We start from the raw sequence: 21,142 nt of genomic DNA on the forward strand, positions 1-21,142 counted from the left end.
TTGACGTGACAGACATCCATCTGGGCAATCACAGTGCTACCCACTGAGCAATTTTGGAGCAGAGTCATAGCTTGGATAACAGCTTCAGTTGCTGTGGTTGCAGTAAGGAGCAGATTCAGGCAACTGGAGACATGGAAAAATGAGCACACAAAGAAAAAGTGGTAGCAGCAACAGCTGATGAGGGAAAAAATGTTGTAACTGCGGCCAAGATTTTCTTTTTCTGTTATGTGGTGGCTTTAGGGAATGGCAACAAGTTGCTTTAGCTGACAAGCTGTTTTTTTTTCCTGCACCTCCACTGGTTTTGTCTCTCAGAGAAGCTGTGCTGTGTCCACAGCTCACACACACCACTCTCACCCCCTGCACGCTTACAAGAGCCCCAGTCAGTCACTCACTCACAATGTGAGCAGCACAAGGTGAGCCTCCAAGCATGGGAGGTGTATGTCTACACACCTGGAGCTATGCTGCCTCTGTTATCTGATCCCATGAATGGAGCTTCAGGGTGAATCACAGTCTGAACCATCACTCTGTGTCATTCATTAGATTTCCAAAAGTGCCATTTGCATATGAAGAGAAAGCTTTGATACACAAAAAAGTCCATTTTAGTCAAAGGAAAGACTGCCTAACAGAGACAGACAGGACATTAAACCATTACTATTTTTGCTACTCCTCCCTGAAGGCTAATAGCAAAGTTTTGACAGCATGGATTAGATTGATTACTGCCACGGAGAATTTCTTGCAAGATCTTTACTTCACATTTAACTTGTTAATCTGAAGTCATATCTATTTGTGTGACAAAGCAGCAGTAGGAGGAAGAGGGAAGAGGTGGTGTTGATGAGTAGCTTCCTGGCACTGGTGACCAGCACATACTACGTGACCAGCATTTACTACGTGACCACCACTCACTGGAAGTGAGCAGAAGTGGTAAAAGGCTGATTGATCAGGAGGTCCCAAAAAAACCTTCACTCCAAGAGGAGCAAAGAATGATGTGGATAGATGCAGGACGGACTGTTCTGATCATGCAGTCTTAATATTCACATGTTTTTAAGACTATCCTCTTGGGTTTCCTTCATTTTCCTGGACAGTAGCAGGACTAGGTTCCATGTAAATATGTATTTAATTACTCTCGATAACAAGTTGGATCAATGACATGCATCAATGGGCCAAACATTACACAAGTATGTTATTTCTGCCTTTTTTTCTTTGAGTCATGAAAAAAATAGGTGACTTATATAAGAGAACTCTATTTCATTTGTCCCAATTAGTGAGAATTAAAACTGCTCTCCCAGACCATGCTCTAATGCAGTTTCCACTACAGGTTTAAGTGTCTGGACCTCCATGTCCTGCAGGAGATGCGTAGAACCTACACCAAAATAAGCCAGCTGGGCTGTTTTCCTCTGGTATATCATTTTCCTGCTTTGAGATCATTATGTAAGAGACTCTGCATAACACATTATCCACATAATGTTGATTGTAATATAGTGATGATCTACTGAAGAAATGCATTTCCTTCCAATGGACTTTTAAAATTCTTTACTGACCACTATTAAGAGGGTGATATGACTGTGTCTGATGGAGCTTGTCTGTGCATATAATTTTGCCTGCTACCTTATGTATTTCTGTGGCAGGTAATTGCAGCAAATATTTTGTAGAATGCTCTGTTGATTCCTACTGATAAAAAAAAGTCCATGCAAAATAAGCAGCCTCTTAGCTTTGAAACAATATTGTTGTGACAGCTGCCAGGTGTTATGCTGAAGGAGCTAGACTGCATAAAAATATGAAAACAAAATGCTTGAACTAAAGTTTAAACTATTTAAAAATAACCTGTTGTGCTCCCTTTGTTTCCGCTGCCTGGCAGGGTTGAGTGCCAGAAGTGTAACACTTGACATTTGAGGCAGACAAACATAGCCTACAGATTCTGTAATTGCTTTGCAACCAGCTAGTGTTTTTTAATCATGCCTGTTCTTGTCAACACCTGGGGTTGTTTCTAAACAAGCCAGCTAAAAATGGGAATTAAATTTAATTTCTAGCTCATTTTCTGAGGTTACTGAAACCCTGGAAGCAAGAAACCTGTATTTTCACTGCTTCTCTCTCAAAGACCCACACTTTCTAACAAATCCACACCCTTGCTCCCCTGCTGGATCAAGAGGAGGCAGCAAAGGCACTGGGTAGTTCATGTGCCTCTAAGGGTGTGGATCCATTTTTTCCTCTGGCAGCAAAGGTAATTCAGGGTTGTTCTGTTTTTTTGATTTGTTTTGGGGGTTTTTTTTGCCAAATGGCCCTGCCTTTTATTGCTGCCCAGATGCCACCACATACAGGGCATTTGTACTGAGGCAGCTGTTTGTTTAGCAGTGCTGAAATCAAATCATTCAAATGACCCAGGTTTAAAAATATCTTCCTTCACCTCAAAAAAACCAAAAAACCCCACCCCCCCCTAAAACAAACAAACAAACAAACAAACAAAAACCCAACCAAAAAATTAAATTGTTGTCGTTCCAGTGACATTCCCACTCTTAGCACAGCCTTTCAAAGAGCTGCAGCAATGCAAATGGGCAGTGAACCATGGAACCAAAGCAGGAAGAGGTGAATGGGGACTCAAGGGGCAGAACCTGCTCTGGTTAGCATTGTTGCTCCAGAAAACCTTCAACCTTCATATAGATTGTAACTAACCACCTCATCCATCTGCATTAAAGTAGATTATGAAGCCATATTCAGCTCTTCACCTTTCCTCCCCACTTCCTAAATTTAAGAGTTTGTGATCTTGCAAAACAATACTGCAATCAAAGTTCTGAATCGCTATCAAGGAGTTTTCTGATATCCTGAAATACTTGGCTGAATTCTTTCCGGTATAATTGCTTAAAAGACAGGTCTAGTCTAAGCCAGTCACCCAGAGTGTTTGTAGAATCAGTAGAAAGAAACAGGTACCTCCAGAGAGCAAACCACTTCTTTGAGGATGGGACAAATCACCCTCTTGTTGTGCCTTTCTCTAATCACTTCCATTAAAGGGGATGAATGAGGTTTGCTTGAGTGGGTATTTTGTTTCTGGATGACTAAAATTTGTCAATACAGATCCCAGCCTTTGTACCTAAAGGCTATGAAGGTTAGTGCTGGTAAAGCAGAAAACAACGTGTAGACTTCATAGTATTTCGAATATCTAAAAGGTCTACATATTTTTTCCTAGCATAAATAGGATAACTGCTGGGACCTAATAAATGAAAATGCTGTGACAAACCATCCGACTGACCTCTTTCCTCATCTCCACACCCTTTTACAAGAACCTTACACAGATTTAAGTAGAGCACTGCTTAAGGAAGCAAATACTGAAAGATGCTGAATATTTGCAACTTTGAAATGACTCATCAGGCTCAACTCTGAGATCCTTATACTGTTTATTCATGCAAATTCTAGCGTGCCAGATGCTGAGGAGTGCTGAATGGCTGCTCAGTGGGAGTTGTGGTTGCTCAGCACCTCCATAGAGTTGGCATGTAAAGTCCAGCCTGGACTTTGCTTATGGGAGGAACAAAACCAATCATCAGTCATGCATGGTGTACTTCTCTCCCCACTTCATGAGCTGGCCTGGTGAAAATTCCTGGTGCTTATTGAAAGCACTATCTGATGTCACTTGACACCACAGGGGAAAACATAAATCAAAGTGTAAGTATTCAGCACTCTCTCAGCATTGGCCTATTGTGATTAACGTAATCTGAGGTAAACACTTTAGTTATTCCTTATTACTTTTAGAGACCCAAACGGTTGGGACTTGTTACTCTAGGTAATGTGAAAAACAAGTTTTACCCATGAGATCTCCAAGACAAAGATAAAGCTCAGGTAGAAGCTTGACAAGTTACCTAATAGCAATGGACAGACACAATGAAGTGTTGAATCTGCAGTGTCTTAAAGGCATGTGGCAAGGGCTGTGCCATGCTCAGCACTGAGCTTTCCTCTGGGAGCAGAGCAGGGTTGCAGTAACAGGGAGAGCAAGGTAATCCAGCATGAGATTACAAGGACCTACAGAGCGGTCAGATGCCTTAATCCCAGTGACCTGCTTCTGCATTCTGTCTTTCACAATCACAGCCTGGTTCAAAACAGGTCTTTTTCTGCAAAATCTACAGCTGTAATTTTTGTCTTGGACAATCCCAGCACACTGTATAACTCTGAGTTGTGTGGGCTGCTGTTGGCAAGGAAGGAATGGACTCAATAACGTGGACAAAATTGCTGCTGGCCCTTTTTGACGGTTTCTTGTCTTACACGAAGAGAGCATACCTCAGTCACTGTATGATTCAGAGACAAACACTGAAGTGCCACAGGTGTGAAAACACAAGCCTAAAAGCCAAGTAATGGCCCTACTGTCAATTTTGTGCTTGCTTCACTCCTGGCTGGGTGTGATGGAAAATGATTTGTCTTGGAAAGGCACATCAAGGTATTGCAGACTAGCAGCCTGCTGAGCGCGGCAAGGCACAGGGAGCAAAATGCCTCATCCAGCCAAACCCAGTGGGAATGTGTTGGAGTTCCAACATTGTTTTGCTGACACAGGAAGATGTCATCACAGCAAAATATGAAGGAGTTAACACATTATGAAATACATTTTGGCAGTGATGCAGATGAAGATTGTTTTGCTTAAAACATACCAGCAGCAGTGGTTAACAGGGTAATGCAGTCAGCTTGCCACTCTGTCATTGCTTTGTGCTTCCTTTCTTCTTATATATTGGGTTCAAATCCTATGAAACACTCAGCATAACTTTAAACTCATATATAGTTCTTTACTTCGAAGTTAATCTTGATTTAATGTAAATTTTTGGATAGTGGCTGGTTAGAATAGCAAGTGGAAGTGCTAAAGGAAGATTTGCTTTCACAGGAAGAGAAATGGCAAGGTACCAGTGTGGGTCAAAGTGGGGAAAAAAAAAAAAAAAAAAAAAAAAAGGCAGCAAGAATTGTGTTTTAAACGTTTTAAACCTCTTGCCAGTCCTATTCCTTTATAGGGTGGGAAGTGAGGAGGGTTGTCCCATTCCTGCTTACACATACTGCTGAGGGCTTGGTGCACAAAATGTTACAACCAGTTTCAAAATTACTTTTAGCTAGTCTGGGCACTCTGACTGCCTTTCCAAAAATAAAGGCAAAATTTTCAGCATCATGAAAGACTAATAAACCACCTACACTCCTGCATCTAGCAAGATCAAGAGAGTGCCAAATGCCTTATAACTCAGAAAGTCTAGCCGTGTATTTAGTGTAATCAGGTTGAAAGATTTGCAGTCAGCACTTTCCAGGGCTGAGGCAGATCTTCTATAACAGGCCTCAATTACCTACCTGCCTTTCAGCTGAGGGTCTGGCCCCCTGGGCCCAAATCTTTACCATACTTTTGCTGACCCTGGGAGACAGCCCTTCTCACCAGCATTGCTGGAAATCAGCTTTTGCATTCAAGTAGGCAGCTGTTTCTCCCATGTTTTCACCATGCTTGTGGCCTCAATAAAAGACATCATAAAGTTAGCAAGCAAAAGCTGTTTTCATCTGCAAAATCCTTGTTTGGATTTTGCTGTAAGTTGCAATGAGTGCCTTGCTTTGAAAATATGAATCTAAGTCAAAAATCGGTCCACATTTCAAATAGTAAAGCAGTTTCTCAGATAATATTTCACTGAAATTAATAGGGGCTGTTTAAATTTAGAGCAATCAAGGATCTTGATAAAAATGGCACTGTGAACCCTAATTAGATATGAATAAAGAAACAGGGATGTATTTCTTTTCATACCTTCATACTCTCTTGTTTGTTAGTGGCACTTAAATAGATAGTAACTGGAATGAAGCCCAATAGTCAATTTATACTTAACACACCACTAGCTCTTACTTATTCTTGTAGTACACTTTAACAGTAAGCACTTACAGAAATGCTTAGGAAAATCATCCATCCCATGCTTCAGTTCCTCACAAGCATCCCCACTTCAATGTTTGTTCCTGGATGTGTCCATGAGCAGCACTGCTTTAGTAACTTTCTGTTTTAAGACAGTTCTATAAACGATTGAGATGTTGGAATTCAGAGGATACTACTTTGTCATTTGCCCTCTATTGAGCGGTATGTTGACATCAAATTGTTCTTCTGAGACCCTGCTAAGGTTTCCAAAGTAAGCTAAAACCCAGCACAAAGAAGACTGTCAGCATGGCTGGTTTAATTTTGGGAATGTACAATAACATATGTGTGCATCTAGGAATACAAAGGATAAAAAAATAAATCCTGTATGTTGCAAGTTAAATTGTGGTTTTAATGATGAAGACACAAGACTTTCCTTAGCTAGCAAATCACCCATTTTTATATATTTTATCTTTAATAGGATTTCTGATACTATTACAAAGCAGTCATCATTCATTGCCAAAGGGATCTGGAACTAGTAAAATATTTCTGCCTGTTGCACTGGTCTGTTAAACATTCAACTAATTTTAGAAATTCCTTTTATTAGCAGCTACAGTATACATGCCCAGATTCCTTTTTCTACTGTGAGATACCTATACAAAAAAAAAAAGAGCTGTAAACTGAACTTATCTTTTTATCTGTATTTATATCTATTATTTATTTCCTGTTCCTCATCTGAGTTAAATTGAAGTGAAATAAATATTAGAAGACTTTAAAGGAGGGGAAAAAAAAAAAAAAAAAAAAAAAAAAAAAAAAAGACACTTCCAAAGCAGATTTCATAACAGCAGAACAAGTATCATTTTGAGTGGCAATGCACTGGCAATAACATTTGGCTCTGGTTCACATCAATCTGGAGGCCCAGCTACACGAGCCAAGCTGGCTCAGGATCACTTCTGAACAGGCATTTATCATCTTCAGTGCAATAATAATCCAGAGGTCCAAATCAGGACTAAGCCCTTTGCACAGATCAACACACTCACCCAGCATAATCATTCCTCAGACACTGGTCATGGCAAAAGTCCCTCTGACTTTTTTGGTGTTAGAAGTCTTGTCTTAGCTTCCCAAATTCCCATGCTCCCTGCCTTTTCCCTTCTTTCCCACTTCATTCTCTTTCCCTGCACGTTGTGAAATCTTACGGATTTGAATGCAATTCATATTTTCCTCTTCCATTTATCAACCTTCCCTTCCTTTGCAGACTGGTTCTGAACCATGCCCTCAAGGACGAGTGGAGGAAGCGCCCATGAGCAGTGAGAGGGGCGATGAGCCAGCTCGTCATGTCTTCTCCTTCTCCTGGTTGAACTCACTGAATGAGTGATGACTCACTCTGGCTGGCTTCTGGTGTGCTTCTCCTCGGAAGGACCATGAGCGCAGGCAGCCTGGCTGCAGTCAGCAAAGAAACTGCCTTGGGAAGGGACATCCGAGCAGGTTTCATTCCTAGGAACTCAGCTGACCTCCATATCACACCCTTGAACTGACAGACCTGAGAGGGAGGGGAGCATGGGGACAGATTACTTATATGTATTGTAGTCAGAGTGTTTTCCAATAATTTCTTGCTTCCAAAGGGGAAGCAGCATCACTACAAGCTTTAGGCTGAGCACTGCTAGTTTTGTAACTCACTTGGTGGCACATCACCATGTAGGTGTAAACACTTCACCAATGTTCTTAGCTAAAATGCTGGTATGATACTCTCTAGTAGCATCCTTTGCCAACACAGTGTTTCTCCTCAGTATCCTCCTGCGTCCTCGCTTGTCAGTGCTGGTGACTTCAGTGACACTATCATGTCCTTGGCAGCCCCAAGTCAGGGTTGTGTCTAGCAGTATTGGTGCCTCCCAGGCTGCGGAGGCTGAACACGGGAGGGAAGAAGGAAGCTGCCATTTCTCCCTTTGCACTTGCTCTTCCCACTAAACTACAGCAGATGACGCTCACAGAAACACATTATTGGTAAGGAAGATTCCCAGTGGCAGAAGTGAGGAAGATATACATATCAAAAGCACTTTCCAAGACCCCACACAGCTCTGTGTGGGGCAGTTGCTGAAGTGCTGCTCAGTCTGTCCAGCCATAACGTGTGTCTGTGTTTTCTCAGCCATTGGTGTGTGTGTACCAAAGGGGACATGTTCTTACATGAAACTAGAGTGCAATAAGGTGGTCACAGGTACTCACTCAAGGTTTAATTCAAAGCCCCTGTGCTGTGCTGTAGAAAAGGCAGATAGATGCTGACTGTCCTGTTCTGTGTGCATTGCAGATGTTGAGCCATCAAATGAAACCAAATTTGCGTCTTAAAAGAGGCTCTACAAGTTGTACTGAATGCACCACTCGGTGATTCTTGTCACTGAGAGTAGGGTGTCAACACTCAGTAGTGTTTAAGAGATTGGCAGGCTTCTGGGAGCGCTTGGTGCCATAGGGGACCAGGTGTCAAGCTCTGCACTAGGGTTACGTGTGGATCTTTCCCAAATCCCCGAGCCAGGCTCGCAGTGCACTGTTTTGGCAGGGGCCGGTGTGGGGCCATAAGGCTGCGCTCTGCCCCAGCAGGACTGGCGAGCTGGCAGTGCAGACTGGTTAGCAGGCTGTGTGGGGTCAGCCCCTGTCCTGGACACCCGTCGCTACGGGCCCAAGTGACACCAACCCTCGTTGGTATCCTTGCCCTGGAGAACGTTCGCTGGAAATCTCTCCTGCGAGAGTTTTGGAGGGCTGCACAGGCGAGCTCCGCGCAAAGCTTTGGAACTCGCACAGGCAGAACGAGCACCGCCCCGCACCGCCACCGCATCGCCTCCGGCTGCTGGAGCAGCTTTTCCCCGGGATTTGGTTCGGGATTTACTATTTTCTCCCAGTCGTCCTGGAAATTTCCCTCAGCTTCTCGCGGGAAGTTTCTCCACACCCACTGCCAGTAACCCCTCGGGAGTGACCCCGCTCGGGCACCGCCGTCGGGACGGGGAAAGCCGAAGCAGGGAGGAACCTGCCCTTTTGGGGTACGAGGAGGATGCGAAAACGCAAAAGAGATGAGGGAGCGCCTCATCGCTTTCCTATCGCTGCTGCCCGGCGGGAGGAGGCTGCCCGATCCCCGCCACAGCGTCGGGAGCCGGGGAGGCCCCTCGGGGGGCTGCAGAGGTGGGATTCGGCAGCTCTGGGGGCCACCGATTTGCCCTCGACACCCCGTTCCCGGGAGCAGCCTGCGCCGAGGGCGGCGGCAGCAGCCCCGGTCCGGGGCCGGCGGCGTCGGGGGCGCCTGTGGGAGAGCCCGCGGAGACGGAGCTCCCCGGGGCGGCGGGGAAACACCCCCGGGGAGATACGGGGCTCCCCGCCGCTCTGGGTGTCCACGGCCGAAGGGGGCCCCCGCCCCGGTGTGCGCTGAGAGAGGCGGAGCAGCCCTCGGGCTGTCTAGGCAAGAAAGTCTATCAAGGCATCTTTACTTTGCAGCTTTTATTAAAAATATAAATATTAAACATTCTCTTACACAACCAAATCGACCGAGCGCTGAAAAGATGTTTTATTGTGAAAATGTTTACAGAAAAAAAAAAAAAAAAGTGGATTGAAAGTAGCTTACAGAGATTCCCCCTCCCACCTCCCTGCCCCCAGCAGAAAAGTTTTCTGTCTTCTTGGCACCATTTCTTCCATTGCTCACACAATCCCTACTTAGCGATGGCACTAGAATAACTGGGAAATGGAGAAATAAATAAAGGTAGGGGAGGTTACGAACGACACTCGTGTTTCTGCACTTGGTACACGGTTGTGCATGCTAGTCAAGGGACAGAGGCTGTTCGGAGTACACCCTTCTAGGTTTAAAGCTATATAAAAATAAAGAGATGACATCAGAGCAGCACTATGGTACATCGGACGGTGTAATTATTCTTGTGCTAACTGCGGAATCTCTTTGGCAAGGCGGGGAGGGGCCGTTTCACTTCCCGATTATCTCCATCAGTTTCCTGTTGCTGTGAGCTTGCTGCGCTAACTGCTCGGCTCGGGCCATCTCCAAGACTTCTCGCAGGAGGTGGAAAGTCAGATCCAGAGAAATAGGGGGCTCCTCGGATCGCTTCTCCCTCTCCACGGCCTCACCCTCGGCTTCGCCGTCCTCTCGGTTCCCCGGCGAGCGCTCGGGCAGCTGCTGCAGCTGTTGAACCGCCGCCCGGAAAAAGTTGCTGGCGGAGGCTTCGGGCTGTAGGTGGCTGGTGCTGCTGGAGGAGGCGGAGAAAGAGCCAACGGGTCTCTTGTGAAGGTTGCCCAGGCGCAGGAAATACTCTTCTCCCATGCGGAGCAGGACGGGCAGAGTTTGCTGCTGCTGCTGCGGCTGTTGCTGCTGGAAGAAATCTGGCTGGTGCAGAGCCCCAGGGGCGGGCGCCGGGCTCTTGCTGAGAGCTCTGCACTCCTGGCAGGGCAGGAGGGCGACCAGCAGGATTCCCGTGGAGACCAGCAGCGGGATCTTCATGATCGAGGCCCAAACCTGCGGGGGCAGACGGGGGACGGGGGTTGGGTTACAAAGCCCAGCCGCCGCGGCGGGGAGGGCGGCGTGCGGCCGGGGAGGGGGCGTCCCCGCCGCCGCTGTCCCGGTGCTGAAACGAGCCGCTCCGCGCCCCTCCGCGCCCCGCACACCACCCCCGGCCGCGCTCTCCCCGGCCCGTCCATCCGCGCCGTCGAGGCGGCCGCTCCGCGCAGAACAACCCCGCGGAAGAGCCCCGCGGGGCGGCTCCGGGCTGCGCCGGCAGCGGCTCCCGGGGACCAGGCTGGGCTGAGCCCCTGCGGAGGGTGCACGCATGTTCGCGACCCGCGCCTCTTCACCCACCCGGGGGCGAGGGGAAACGTGGGGTGCCTGTGGCGGGGAGGCTCTCCCCACGAGCTGTGGGGTTCGAGCGCCCGTTCCTCCCCTTCCCGCTCCTTGTCCGGCCAGGACAGCTCCCCGTATCCCGCGGGACGCGGCGCTCAGCCCCGCTCAGCGCAGGGCAGCGCATCCGCTGCGCGCCCGGGCGCGGCCCCGCACCTACCTGGGGCGGCGGTGGCGGCGGTAGGGCAGGGCGGGCGGCGGCGGCACTCGGCGGTGCCCGGCGTCCCTTCCTCTCGCTCTCCCTCGGAGGCGGCTCCTGGCGAACTTGGGATCAGATTTGGTACTAATCAGAGCCGGGGCGCGGGATTTTTATAGCTTAGACCCTCTCCTGGAATCACGCAGAACTTGCCTAATAAGCTGACGCTCTCCTGACAGCCCGATTGCGTGCCCCGATCTACTGCTGAATAAATCATGGGGGCCCGTCGGAGCGGCGATGGGCCGAGTTTCGCTATCGCAACCCCAAATCTCACGTCCAATTATATCAACAGATATTTATCGCCTCTGCAGTGACGTCAGCCGGGCCGGGGGCCGGGGAGCAGGATGCCCCCCCCACCCCATTGACAAAAATACTTGAATGAGATTTCCTAGCGGGCGCGTACTATGAGAGGTCACTCCGGGGAAACTTTCCACTCACGGGCCGGCCCGCGGGAGGGGCCCGGACCCGAGCGGGGCCGAGGCTGCTATCCCGAGCAATCCCCTTCTCCGTTCCCGGTCTTTCCCGGCCCCCGGCCTCCGAGCCCGCCCTGCGGCTGTGGCGGCTCTGCGCAGGAGGCTCCGCGGGGCGCGTGTTTTGCGTGGGTCCCGTCTTTGCTCCACCGGCGGGGTCGGCCCGGGCCGGGGCAGCGCTCGCCCTGCACGGCGGGCAGAGCTCAGCCGAGCCCGCGGGGAAGAGGCAGAGCAGGTGCCGGTGCCGGGAGGGACCCGCGGCAGCGCTGGCACCGGAGCTGCCCCGGACCCCGCCGGCGGGAGAGGCCCCGGGGGTGGCGGGGAAGGCCGAGACAGCCGCCAGGGCCGCCCGGGAGCCTCTGCCGGGGCAGGGAACATCTTCTGCCCCGCCACGGCTGGCACCCCGCCAGCTCGTCCCGGCCCCGGCTCCGCGCTGCCGGCGCCCGCTCCCGCGGTCTGGCCCCTGCTCCTCTCCATCGCTTTCCCACTGCTTGTGTGGAGGCAACAACTGCTCTGTTTTGCCCCTCTCGACTCCACTAGCTGATCTGCCCCACCTTTTCAACGCCATGGCCGTGTGCTTTCTCAGTTTGCCCTCTCAGCTAAGGCCCTCCTCTCCCGCCTGTTCTAATCCCACGTGGAGGTTTTTCGAAGTGTTCTCCCATGACCAGTATGTCTTCAGGCTCCAGACCATATTAAATCAATGTTTTGACTAATATAAAATTGATTTAATATAAGAAACCTGGGTTTCTTGCCCCCTGAGCTCTTCAAGAGGAAGTGCTGCCTATAGAAATCACTTCTGCCCAACATCCCTTCCATGTGGTACATGTATTCTTCCAATTTTGCTTCCATCATCTTTGCCAACGCCTCTCAGCCCTCCTTCTCCACTGGCTCTGGTGAAACATCAATCATATCCTTCCCTTTAAATTGGAGAACTTTACAGCAAACCTACTGGTTTTATCTTGCCTAGGCAATAAACTCACTCCAGTGTCTCCCATTGTGGTGAGGATTTGGGACAGAATAGGCAGTCACATGCTATTGATGAGAAGTAAATGATAAATTTCAACTCAATTTCCTTAATAAAATAACAAAGTTAAAACCATGTAATATATGAGGTTGGCCACAGCCCAATTCTGAGCATCTCCTTAGAGATGCTCTAAACTTCAATTTTAGTTAGACCTAGCTCCAGCCTTGGATGCTTTTGGCAAAGTGCCAAAGAATCAGATCTTGTGTATCATGAAGAAACAAATAGAAAAACAAGTAGTAGTAGCAGAGATTTAGCTCTTCATTACCACTTTTTGCTCAGGCATTCATGAACTGAAATGTGTATTACAGAAGAGAATATATTGTGTAGCAAGTCACAGCAGCAGTTATTTGTATGCTTTTAAAGCATGTCAGCACAGCTTTCAGTGAGAACAAGAGGTTCAAAGAAACACGAGCTAAGTTCAATCAATTGATGGAAAATGTAAGAGGTACTTATTAAACTCAAACCCTTCAGATGTGCTCTGGGGTGGGTTTTATCACAGTGTCTCCATTTTTATGTTTAGCATACTCTTTAAGAACACAAAAACCTCTTAAAATAATGTGACCATAAATGTAAAGAAAAAATTTTGATCCAAATAATATATTTTTTTGGTGCTAGGGGTGAGATCTGGATAAGACGGAGCTGCATTTCTCCAAAAGATTGATGCCAGTGAGAAATGGCACAGGTTATGTTATGTTTTTTATAATTTACAGTATTACTTAGGTCTCTTTGTCTTTAGGCAGACAGTCTCTTGGAAAAATCCAGGTATAGCAACATTGAAGCAGGCTGGCGTCCTCAAGTTTTCACAAGAGCTGTACAACCTGCCAGGTTCTTCTCCTCCATTTTTTCCTCACCCCTGGCTCTGAGCATGGTCTGCAGCGTCTCACAAAAGCTTGTTTCTAAGCCAGCATGGTCTTATTACTCCACTTTCCTCCTAGATCCTGAGTGATGTGTGAGAGGGCTTGCAGCAATGCAGGGAACACTGTGAGACAGTCGGATGCCTTGATAATGAGGAATATAAAATATCACAGATACATAAACCAAAAAAGTACTTCCCTCAGCACTTCAAATGCAGAACTGACTGCCTAGGAATATAAAAGTCCTTTCTCCAGAGTCACTAGTTTCTGAGTGAAATGTCAGCTGTCACTCCTGAAGGAGATTGCAACAGAAGAAATCTTGGCTTCTCACCAGAGGGGTGAAAAAGCAAGACAAGGAGGCTATCAGGTATACCTGGATTAGAGATTTTTGTTTAGTGATATAGTTTGAGATTAGCATACCTTTTGTAAGAAAAGTGTTCATATTTGACTCACTCTGCAAACATCAGGAGCAAACAGAAATTTTAGTGAATCACAAAATAACATTGTCTAGAAATAAAAAGCACTATTGAGGCCCATTTCCTCTCCCCTGACTTGGGCTGAGTGCTCTTTCCCTTTAGCCTTGGTGATCTCAAATTCAGGCACCTACTGAAAAGCAATTACAGCTACTCTGATGTAGCTAGGGGAAAGCAAAAGCATGCCCAGAGCATGATGCACCCCACTGCAATAGAGAACCTTCAGGTCTCTGGAGACATTCACCTTGTTCCCTTGTCTATAAAGGGAGTGCAGACAACCACCTTTGCCTGGTCACTGAATTCTTAGACAGCAATGTGAGGCGAGAAGAATCCCTCCTCACTGATTGACCATAGCAGAGAGATCACACAGCTCTAAATACGGTCATACAGAGGGAATGGTGTTAAACTGAGGGTATGGCTCTTACTCCAGGTATTTTTGAAGATGTCCAACTACAAACATGGAAGGACACACACTAGGTGTAGATCAGCTTTCTACCACAGAGCAATATTTCATTACCACGTTGTCAGAAGGCAGTGAGGATTTTTTGCATTGCTGAGTTCAGCAAACATTTCCACATCTCACAATACTCCTTCATGTGATCCCCATCATTCTTGATCCCTGTGATCAGACATATGATCTTACAGTCTGACTATTTCAGGTGAACTCAGCTCATCTCATCCACTCTGAGATGGCAGCAATCATGTACTGACACATGTGTACATTACACTTCCATTTCACCTTTTGCTAGTCTTGATACAAAGAAATCTATATCTGATAGTTATAAATATTATGGATTCTAGGACAACTGAGAGAAAAAGAAAAGAAAAATTCAGAGTATCTTACTATGCCTGAAGGTGATAAGTCACTTTAAGAACAAAATGCATTTGCCTATTATTCCTCAACAGACTGAATTTGCTAGAATAATCATAGAGAACCTCAATTAAAGTGAGTTATAAAAATCAATCAAAATAAATCGATTAAATACAAAAAGTTGTGTTGTAGATCAGGATGAAGAATGAAACTGATAAGGATTTCAGCTATCTGCCCTTGCTTCTGACCCCAGAAGCCTTCAAAATTCTGTCCTTCACTTCTAATTTCTCTTTCATTTTTCAATCACCTTGCTTCAGGAAGGAAGTCACATGCTCCTGTCACAGAGATTTTCTGTGGTGCACCTCAATCTTACAGCAGAGCTCCACCTATAACTTGTATCAGATTTTCCTACAGTCTTGTGTGAGAGAGAGGAAAGCACTTTAATTTCCCAAAATTCCCAGTGGGAAAAACAGCATTAGAGGGTGAAGAAGTTTATCAGATATCTGTCCAGGAATTGTGTAAAAAGCAAGAGCGAATCTTGCATTATCTGAGACCAACTTCATTAACTCAACCAGAGGACTATTTTCATCCACGAATTCATATTCTTGATCCTAGATGGCTGCTCACAAGACATAATATTAGGGGTTTGGGGATCCCAGCAGGAGGAAAAATTCCTCAGGAATATCCTCTTGGTTCCACCATGTCTGGGAGGAGCACAGCCGTTCCCAGCAGCTCACACACGAGTGGATTTGCAGGGATGGCCTGACCCCCAGCAGAGAAGGGGCAGTGTGCACTGCTCAGGAATCCCAAGCATGAACCTACTGCCCCAGCCAGAGCCTTCCTTTCACCCAAAGTCCTGCCTGTTCAGGGAGATATTCCCACCAGCGAGGGTAACACGGGGAGGAGCTGCTCCCATACCCTCTTGGACAGCACCAGAAAGCACTTCTGGAGGCCTCACAGCATTGCTCTCTTCTTCTGAGCAGGGAAAGGACTTGCAGAAGCTGTGAGAAATGTTCAGGCGGGAAAGTGCTGTGCCTCTCTCCTCCTGACAGCCCTCATCCAGGGAGGCAACAGCTGACCTTTATATTTACCTCGCAAGACTTGTCAGCTGCTATTCTTATTCTCAAACAAGGGCTGGAGAAGGCTGCACAGGCACATGTGTGAGCCTTCTATGCTCTTAATGATAATGCTGCAGGAACTAATCTCACAGTTCTTGGTAGCAAGAAGGAAATCCATCAACAGGCATGACCCAGGAGTGCCAAGCAACTGATATTCCTGGTTGTCTTGGTGTCTGGGTACATTTGGCTGTGAGAGAAATTTTGCTGGTTAGCTGAGTACCCAATTTGTCTGTCTGTCCTTCCTACAGGCTGAGGCAAGGACAAGGATTTGGGTTTGCATCTGGCATGCATCTGGAACAAGGCACCAAGAGAGCCAGGTTCAGTTCAGAGTGGCAGAGTTATGGACAGGCACAGATATGATGGACAGCAGTGAGCGAAACAGGGGCTGCTAAGCCAGGGGAGGGCAGGCACTGGGCACAGCACTGGCGACAACCACTGGCCAAGGGGAAGTAGAGGAAACCAGGGTGAACCTTCAGGGAGAGCAGGGGGGGGGGAATTCCACAGTGCCTCTCCCTGGGAACATCTCTGTCCCAGGAGGTTAGAGCCCAGAACTGACCCTTAACTTGGGGCTGGGAGAGGGGCACAGAGGGGAGCCCACAATGCTGTAACCGTGTAATGGATGGCTGTTGGCAGGCTTGTTCCAGGAAGCCTGTGAAGAACTGTCCACAAAAGACCAGGAGCCATGAGAGCATGTCTTCCAGCTGGGACATCCCCATGGGAAAGCCATGGCTTCAGCCTTCAAACACACCCCTGGCACCAGGGACCCTGCCTTGATCTTATCATGTGCAGCACCAGGCCTGTCATCAGCCATTAGTGTCAGCAGCAAGATTTAGTGCATTTTGCTCTGACATTGTAGCCATGTCACAAAGCATGGGGGAACCAGGCAGCCTGGGTAATGGATCTGAGCACCATTAGAAAATAGAAAATTCAAGATAAATATTTTAGCACAGTTGAGCTGTTGTGGCATTTTCCAGCATCCAGGCAGAAGAGATTTGAGCAAACTTCTGGATCTATGTTATTTTCAATGGCCAGCCCACTGTTCTCCTGTTGGAGAAGAAGGTAATGGAGTAAATGCTAGAGTCTGAATTTTCAGGAAGTGAAACCCTCATTCAATTGCACAACTTCCACCATGTGTGCTTGTTGTGAGCCAGGATTTTCTTCATAATCACAGAATTACAGAATAGTTTGGGTTGGAATGTACCTTTAAAGGTCATCTAGTCCAACTCCCTTGCAATAAGCAGAGACACCTTGCACTCAATCAGAGCTCTATCCAAACTGATCTTGAAGGTTTCCGGGGAGGGGGCATTCTATTGCCTCTCAGGGCAACCTGTCCAGTTTTACTACCTTCATCATAAAAAAAATTCTTCCTTGTAGCTAAATTAAATCAACCCTCTTTTAATTTAAAACCATTATCCCTCATCCTATTGCAACAGGCCCTGCTAAGAAGTTTTTCCCCATTTTTCTCATCAGCCCGCTTTAGATACTGGAAAGCACCCTGATGTTTCCCCACAGCCTTCTCTTCTCCAGGCTGAATGCCCCCAACTGTCTCAGCCTTTCCTCATCAGGAGGGGTGTTCCAGCTCTTTGATCATCATAGTGGTCCTCCTCTGGATTCACTCCGACTGGTCCATGTCTTTCCTGTGCTGAGGACCCCAGAGCTGGAAGCAGTAATGTAAAACACATGATATATTCACTTGTGGGAGTGTATACGACATGGGAAGGAGACTGAAAAATGAAAACTTGACTGGAGAGGGAAAGTGATCAGTGAAATTAAAGGACTTCTGTGATACCAAGGGCAACTCCTGCTCCCGGAATCTTGTTATGATTTCAACTGTTGCTAAAAAAATAAAATTAATTTTCAAGCTTAAAGACATCATCCAGCTGTATCATCAGAGTTGAGAATCCCCAAATACACCATAAGAACTGAGAACTAATCTTCAAAAATATTATGATTTTGAAAAAAGTCTCAAAATCTGGGGGAAAAGGAGATGAAGGAAGAACAATTTGGAGTACTTGAGATGTGGCAACTGCCTTCTCACTCCTTTCAAGTGAGGAAATATGGGAAGAAATGCAAACACAATCTATCTTGAATGGCTGGGCAACGAGCTATATATAGAACCTGCTCTGTCCTACTTAAGTTATGACTAATACTAAACAATTAGAAATTCAGATGTCTGAATATTTGAAGTAGCAAACATCTCTAATGCACCATTTGTTGTTCATTAAAAAATAGAAGAATCAAAGTCTCTCTAAGCTCCAACTAGGCTGTACTTAACAGGTGCATGTTGCTGGAAGTAGAGCCCCATGAGATTAATTGCAAGGGATAATGAACAAGATGAGGCGTTTCTTGGAAAAAAGGATTGTTGTCTTTGTAATGACCATACTCATGCCGGGGACTGCAAATTCTTTAGGGAAGGTACTTTCTTTTTTGTACCATGCCTGCCTGGTGTCTAGCGCAGCAATGCCATAGTCTGTGACTAGGAATCCTAAGTGCTGCTGCAATTCAAGCAGTACATTATAGTAAATAGTAGTATTAAATTAGCTGGGAACATCAAGTTGGTTTTCATCAGCATCTCTGGTGTACAAGATCAACAAACATTTCTCTAAGCCAGAGGCCAATGGTGTTTTATTTGAAAACACTTCGGTTTTGTGAGAAGACAATGCTAATACAAAACTACAGTTTATTCGTAGGATTTTGGCAGGACTTTTTCTCTGGTCCTCCTAATTCAGGGCTGCAGTGTCTGGAGTAGGTTTTGATACAGCCAAGATGAAAGACTGGGTGAAGGAATGAAAGTAATAGAATAAAAACATAAATCTTGCCAGCCAATAAATGAAGAATTTATGAGTCTCCACCAGACAAAATACCAATATTTCTCACCCATTCCCCACATCACTGTGGGTTTCTGTAATTGCAAGGCATGCATTTAATGAATTGATTCACTGCATGGTTTCCTTCTCTCTTCTGCTTCTTCATCATTACAGATGTCACGACAGGGGCTATGGATGGCACTGCCACACATACATCACCACATATTATTTTGTCAGTATCATAAGAAAATTTTAATCTGAAGTTATGACTTTACTCATAACTCCTGATACTGGAAGAGCAAAGGCATGTAGCAATGAAGTATTTTAGTTGCCTCTTTACTGCTAGGACCTTCCAAGAAGCTTAGAAGCAGGTATATCTTTGGCCTGAGGATGTCATGAAGAACCCTTCTGTTCTAGCCTCGTGGATATGAAAATAAAGTAATATAGGTTATTAATATTCCTAAGCACTATGTTTTTGACTTCTTCTTCACCAGAATACAGTGGTGCCAGTGGTCTGACATCAGGTCTGATACCAGGCCACTTGATAGGAAGCAGATCTCAAACCACTTAGCAAATACTACCACAGAAGTTAATGAATAACTTTATACAACAGATTTTGTTTAGCACTGAAATGCCTTCTGTACTGAGATAGCCCAACACTACCCAGAATCAAGGCCCACAGACTGGGCTAAAACAGCACCAGGACATATTTGAATGCTGGATCCAAGCAAGGATGAAGGATGGGGGTGTTACAGGCAAGGTAATGGGCACAGAGATGCTTGGACTATCTAAGTTTGTTTCACACTGCTCTGACAATGCAGTTACATCTCATGTAAGAGTCTTACTGGAGGCTGGTTGCTGCTCATATCTCTGTGCAAGAGCAAGTACATGGGTTTGGAGCAGCAGAGGCTCAGCACTCTGTCACTGTGTGCTGCTGTACATGCCTTGGGATCACCAGTAAAACTGAAACTTGGCTAAACTATCTGGGTAAATGCCAAGAGCTCTTCAACAGCCATCTCTGACATAACCTAGATCATTGTAAAGGACAGAGAAAGGATGAAATCTTTGAGTTAGTTACTGAAGTGGGGAATCACAGTTGCCTCTTTACAACAGTTGGCCTCAAGGCTACAACTCCTCCTAGGGTGCTTTCAAACAGGAGAAGATAGCTGCTACCACAGCAGCCAAAGCTTTTTTTAACCTTAAAAAATAACATCAGAACTGTAATCAGTAAATAAGGTTTCATTTTAAGCAATACTTGATTTGATAGTGTATCTTTTTAGTCAGCCCCATATATGGGCATACAAAGGTTGGGAATGTCCCTATAAGGCTTTTCCAGTTCCTTCAGTGAAAGTTATGTGAAAAATAATTTTAGAGGAGCCAAATTTAAGGTGTTAACAGTGAGTGCAATTGACCTTTGAGTGTTGCTGTAAAACAGCAGTGTGAATAATGATAATAAACTCCCTAAGGTTGTCTCTCCTCAGTTTTCTACAAGTATCTTGTCCCTAGGGAAGATATAAAAATTTGTGGCTCAACCAGACAGCTCATCTGACTCTCCAAGGGATGCCACCTCAGGACAAGGGCTCAGCAATGCCTCTGCCATGGGATTTGGATTCCAAGGGACCTGGAAACACACCCAGTAGAGGTGTTGTCAAAAAACACTTGGAGCTTAGTCAGAATTGCTCCTAGGCATGAAAGCGAGAAAGGTCTCTCTGCTACTAGGGGAAGGAATAGGATCCCTGGGTATAGTGTAGGGAGTACATCTCAGTTCCTTGTTTGTCCTATCTGTATTCATGATCCTGAATGGGAAAAGGCACTAATTTTGACTCAGAGGGGATGAAATTTTGCATCCAGAAATCTAGGGGTTTGACACTGACTGTAATTAAACTTTTTTTGGCCTCAAAGTGAAAAGCACACGCTCTCCTCCTATTTGTCTTGGCAGATCTTTTGGCAGAGCTGTGTGATGGAGGCTGGCTGACTTGTGCAGAATAGCAATAGGAAGGAGATGCCAATAAGAAGAAACTGGTGAACTGGAAAATAAGGACATCAGTGAATGAACTGGCTTCTTCTAAATGGCAACAGGTGATTGAACAGCACAATCATGTCTTTATCATGTCAGCAGGAACAATGCAGTAGGCACATATCTGTGACTCAAGATACCCTCCAATTTCATCACCGCAGTGACTGTGCCTAAAAGGCAGGATTTCTCTCTGGATCCTTTTGCTATTTCTACCAACAAATAAATCTCAAATTGAAGAAATGAACAAGAAGGAATTGAGAGATTCACAACCAACCAAACGTTTCCAGCAGGGCTCTATTTAGACCCAGGAAACAATCAAGGAGGTCCTCCAAGGGGCAAGGAAAGAAGGTACTTGTCCACTGTGAGACAGAAGGAATTGAGCCAACAGGGTGTTTTTTTGGTGTTGTAACTGGGTACTGTGTCTCTTGCTACAGACACATATCCTCCCTCCTTCAGCTGTTTAGTGACATGTGGGGACAAACTTTAATAAAAAACATGTCCTACATACCTAGCTAAGGGGTAGGTATCCCAGTTTTGTGCCCTCAAAACAGGTCTTCATTCCAAAAATTAGGTACCTGATAATCCCTTAATAAATCCATTAAAGTCAATACCAAGCAGAGTCAAATCTGCTGGTGGAAAACAAGGCGTTATCTGACTCTTCTT

General features: G+C 46.1%; 2 protein-coding genes across 2 annotated transcripts in view; one reads left to right on the forward strand and one right to left on the reverse strand.

Moving 5' to 3' along the window:
• TRIM55 (tripartite motif containing 55) overlaps positions 1 to 8,201 on the forward strand; it is a 35,455-nt gene extending 27,254 nt beyond the window's left edge. Inside the window, exon 10 of the mRNA XM_066331966.1 lies at positions 7,092 to 8,201. Coding sequence (XP_066188063.1) covers positions 7,092 to 7,211 — 120 coding nt within the window. The 3' untranslated portion in view covers positions 7,212 to 8,201. The remainder of the gene's footprint in view (positions 1 to 7,091) is intronic.
• Positions 8,202 to 9,305: 1,104 nt separating this feature from the next.
• CRH (corticotropin releasing hormone) lies at positions 9,306 to 10,335 on the reverse strand. The gene has a single exon (XM_066332008.1). The coding sequence runs from the start codon at positions 10,314 to 10,316 to the stop codon at positions 9,789 to 9,791; it is 528 nt and encodes a 175-aa protein (XP_066188105.1). The 5' UTR covers positions 10,317 to 10,335; the 3' UTR covers positions 9,306 to 9,788.
• Between the last annotated feature and the right edge of the window lie 10,807 nt (positions 10,336 to 21,142).

Source organism: Sylvia atricapilla, chromosome 1 (genome assembly GCF_009819655.1).
Source record: "Sylvia atricapilla isolate bSylAtr1 chromosome 1, bSylAtr1.pri, whole genome shotgun sequence".
Lineage (NCBI taxonomy): Eukaryota > Metazoa > Chordata > Aves > Passeriformes > Sylviidae > Sylvia > Sylvia atricapilla.

Coding starts and splice junctions, on each gene's coding strand:
- CRH (XM_066332008.1), bottom strand. CDS start 10,316: ATGAAGATCCCGCTGCTGGTCTCCACGGGAATCCTGCTGGTCGCCCTC.